Source organism: Atta cephalotes, assembly GCF_000143395.1.
Source record: "Atta cephalotes unplaced genomic scaffold scaffold00030, whole genome shotgun sequence".
In the NCBI taxonomy this organism is placed as follows: Eukaryota; Metazoa; Arthropoda; class Insecta; order Hymenoptera; family Formicidae; genus Atta; species Atta cephalotes.
Genome location: NW_012130094.1, coordinates 1,910,789 through 1,915,033, shown reverse-complemented (window position 1 = coordinate 1,915,033; position 4,245 = coordinate 1,910,789). Strand labels below are relative to the sequence as shown.

Below are 4,245 nucleotides of genomic sequence, written 5' to 3'. Positions count from 1 at the left end.
ATTTTGATCTCCAGCGAACAAAATTACAAAAATTTTCCATCTCTATTTTATCAAGAATAAAAATAACAAAGTTTAAAATTATTTCAAATGTTGTGGCTTTAAATTTTTTATATAAATTTAACTAAAGCATATATCAGAAAATATATTTTGATAATTAATCGAAAATGTTCTGCTCCTTAATTGTTCAATTAGATGAGTCAGTCTCGAATAAACCATCAAGAATTTTCATCTTTGCCGTTAAAAATAAATACGCAATATTATATGAAATTAAAAAATATTAGAAATATATAAATCAATATCTTAAATATTCGTCATTAACATTAAATTATTTTATCGTTATTTTTTATGGCATATATTAATTTTTATTTTAAAAAATTTATGTTTAGTTTAACAATACACTTTTTAATATTAAATTCTCATTTAATATTTTTTAAATTAACAGTTAATAATATTCTTGTATCGCTAAATTATAGGGCCTATTTAAAAGGTCCACCTGTAGTGCAAAAATAAAATCTGTTACGCGATCCTGCCGCATTTCTTGACGCTTTTAGTTTCGGAGCACTCGTGTCACTATCGTCTATCTTAAGAAATTGATCTGTTTCTTATATTATAACGTATTTGATGCTGCTCAGAAAAGAAAAGATAATCTTTTCTCTAAAAAATAAAATGAAATAAAATTTATGTTGAAGTATAAAAAAATTCGATACTTTACTACAAATATATAATACTTTATTACGAATGAACCACTGCTGAACGAAAATTCCATTTTAAAAATGGTAATTATTTTCATAGATACAAATATATTTTATATAAATATATTTATAAATATAATTAAAAATTAAATATTTATGAGAAAAGTCAATTAGAACTTCTTGCGTCGAGAAAAACACTTCCTCTCGATCATCGTTACATTTATAATTCACGAATGGTATTTAATTTGCACAGGGGATAGACCTGAGCAACATCGTCACAGATTCAGTTCTCGAGGATAAATACAAGCAGATAGTGACGTGCTTGGAACGACTAACGTGCATTGTAAACGACAAGAATTACGAAGGTGTGCTGGAGACGTTGCAAAAACTGCGAAACGAATTGGATAAGGATATCGCACACAGAGTTTTTGCAGGCAAACGCAAATGTTACAATATTCTGATCGCTCTCCTGAAAGATTGCAAGAAGAACCATATGATACTTAAATCTACGCTGGAAACAATCACCTCATTAATGTCCGGTTATCCAGACTTGCTAGATGACGAAGGGATTGCGTTGCAAATAGAGTAAAGATTATTTCGTAAAAAATTGATCTGTAAAAAAAGAAAGAGTATTTGAAGTAGATCCTGATTTTTTATTTTTTTTAATGACTATTAATTCTAGAAAGTTAATACAAAAGTTAATATAAAAGTTAGGAAGAACAAAATTATGGAGAAAACTTTTTCATTGGGAATGATAACAAAATTAATATTTTTTAATTTATTATTTGATTGAAAACTGATTTATTTTATTAAATTCGTTTTAAACTTAAAAAATTTTTTATTTCAATAATTTGGAGAAAACTTCAATAATTTGGAAATACAATTTAAAAAAACTAATTTTTTCAATTATAGGAAATATGAATTATAATTTATAGCAAGAAATTAAGATCACCAGAGTTATATTTAATAGGCATCTTCTTGTCTCAAAATAATTTGTTAAATTTTGTTTATTAGTATTTTAGAGGGACATTGTGATACGACAACGTTACAATATCTATTGCGTTGGATACGAGAATGCTGTATAAAGCATGAGTTGAATAGGCAAAAGATATTTGACACCAATATTTTTGAAAAATTAAAGAAGATATTGGTACGTGCAGACGTAAATGCGCAAGAGATTAAAGATGCATGTTCGGTAATCAGAGCGTTGGTACTGGATGATGATATTAGGCATGAATACGGAAAAGCACACGAACATGCGACTATCATGGCAAAGGGTGCTCTCGATATCATCACGGGATTATTGAAAAGTAAATATTATATTTCAATAGCTTTATAATCAATATGGATTATGATAATTATTTAGTATGTTACAAACATTTGGATTATTTTTTGAAAGTTAGATCATTCTATATTGTTCTTTTATACTATGATTAATTAATACATACACTTTATTACAATATCACGTTGCTGACATATATATATTCGTCATAAACAGGATTTAAAAAGGATACAAAAGTCATAGGCGATCTAATGATCACATTGGCCGCATTAGTTGTTCGAAATGAATTCTGTCAGGAAGTAGAAGATGCCGGAGGATTGAAATTCATTTTAGATATAATGACTGAATATCCAGATTCTGAAAAATTAAATTGGCAGGCTTTGAAGTTGCTCAAAGCGCTTGCTGGCAACGATAACGTCAAGTCTCATATTGTTACTTCCGGATGCGCTCCTTTAATCGTATCCGCTATCAGTAGAATGAAAGTAAGTTCACGTGCAATAAAAAATATTTTTTACAATAAAATTCTTTTAAAAATATTTTTTTTATTTATTAAATGAAAAAGGAGATGTTCTTAATTATTTTAATATTGTATCATATCGCGGTCTTTAAAATGACTATATTAATATTTTAAAGGAAAAAAATTTTTAATACGTATTAAAATTTAATATTTAACAGAGATCAGAGAATGTCGTGACTGCTGGACTGAGTTGCATATCGGCGTTATCTTTACGAAGTACTTCGAATTCTGGTGTGTTCTATGATTGCGGCGCAGCCCAAGTAATCGTAGATACTATGAAGGCTTATCCTAATAATGTAAACATCTTAAAGCAAGCCTCTTGGGCGATTAGAAACATGTCAGTGCGAAATAAATCCGAATCTAAGGAATTCTTAATGTATGGTGTTGAGGAAATACTACGAGAAGCAGTATGTTTACATGGTCCTAAATTAGAGGATAACGTAAAAGCCGCATTGAGAGATCTGGGTCTGAAGGTAGATTTAAAAGAAAGATGGACAGGAAAAGGCATCAATCTGAACAATGAACGTTATTAATCATTGGCAGCAACATCGTCAGAGTATAATATCTAGATTATTTACTATAAATACATTGACCGAGTTTGGATCTTGTACCTTGCTTTGACTCACCTCGCAATATTAATTAATTAATAAGAATCTTAGTTAACGTAAATAATAAGATATTTTTGTACTCAACAGAAAGATGTGGATTTTGTAAAATTGTCGAGTGCTACTTTATGTTATAATTCTAAAGACGCACAAAATTTCAACAGTTTAGTTACTGAATTGAAATTAATTTAGAAAAACGTTTGTAATGCAAAATTATAATTTAATAATATTCACAATATTTTTCATATCTTTGATGATAAAAAATTTTTCACGCATTATATAGAATATGTCTAAAATTTACATATATATTTTTAACACACTGCCAGAAATTATACATTTTTACTTGATAAGTGAAGAACTAAGTATCCATATTTCGTACAACCATTTTTAATTGATAATTCAAATAAATAAAAATACAGATTTAATTTTATTATTGATACAGATAATTGTATGATTAAATTAAATTATTTCCACATATGTATATCAGTTCCATCCATTCGTCCATCTATTGGCGTTATAATCCAAATCGGATCCAGGCCTTTTCTATATATATCAGTTTTATATATATATATATATCAGTTATAAAAAACAAATATTTATTGTACTTCAAATTTTGACGTAAATAGATAATTATTAATTAATATGAATAATTAAGGCTGTTGGTGCAATCGGATACTTAACTTAAATAATAAAGCTTTGTCGAACATAAAAAAAGACATAGATTAATGATCGAATAAAATATAATGGTAGTATTTATATAATTAAATATATTGATTGTTTTTTATAATTGTTTTATACAGCGCGAAATTTTACATTATTGTAATGAAATGTAACAAGAAATAAAAAGTGATTAAGCTTTTGAATTATAATTCTTTGAACAAAATAATAGATTGTTTCTCTTTCTTTTCCCCTATATCTACTTCTCACTTGTCAAATCTAATTTTACGTGACAGATAAGCAAAAATTCGTTTAAATATTATGTAATTCAAGAGCAAATTAATTTGTTTTAAATATGACTGTACCAATCAGTTAATTAAAATAATTTTGTCAATAAACATTAGAAATAACTATCTTTTATTTTATTTTTTAATATAGAATAAATTAAAAACTTGAAAGAAACAGTATTATACAATAGAATGCTGTTTTATT

General features: G+C 26.9%; 1 protein-coding gene across 1 annotated transcript in view; it reads left to right on the top strand.

The window, feature by feature from the left end:
• Positions 1 to 3,024, top strand: part of LOC105620877 (armadillo repeat-containing protein 6 homolog) — a 6,124-nt gene extending 3,100 nt beyond the window's left edge. Inside the window, exons 2-5 of the mRNA XM_012202353.1 lie at positions 946 to 1,277; positions 1,707 to 2,002; positions 2,191 to 2,456; positions 2,650 to 3,024. Coding sequence (XP_012057743.1) covers positions 946 to 1,277; positions 1,707 to 2,002; positions 2,191 to 2,456; positions 2,650 to 3,024 — 1,269 coding nt within the window. The remainder of the gene's footprint in view (positions 1 to 945; positions 1,278 to 1,706; positions 2,003 to 2,190; positions 2,457 to 2,649) is intronic.
• The last annotated feature ends 1,221 nt before the right edge of the window (positions 3,025 to 4,245 follow it).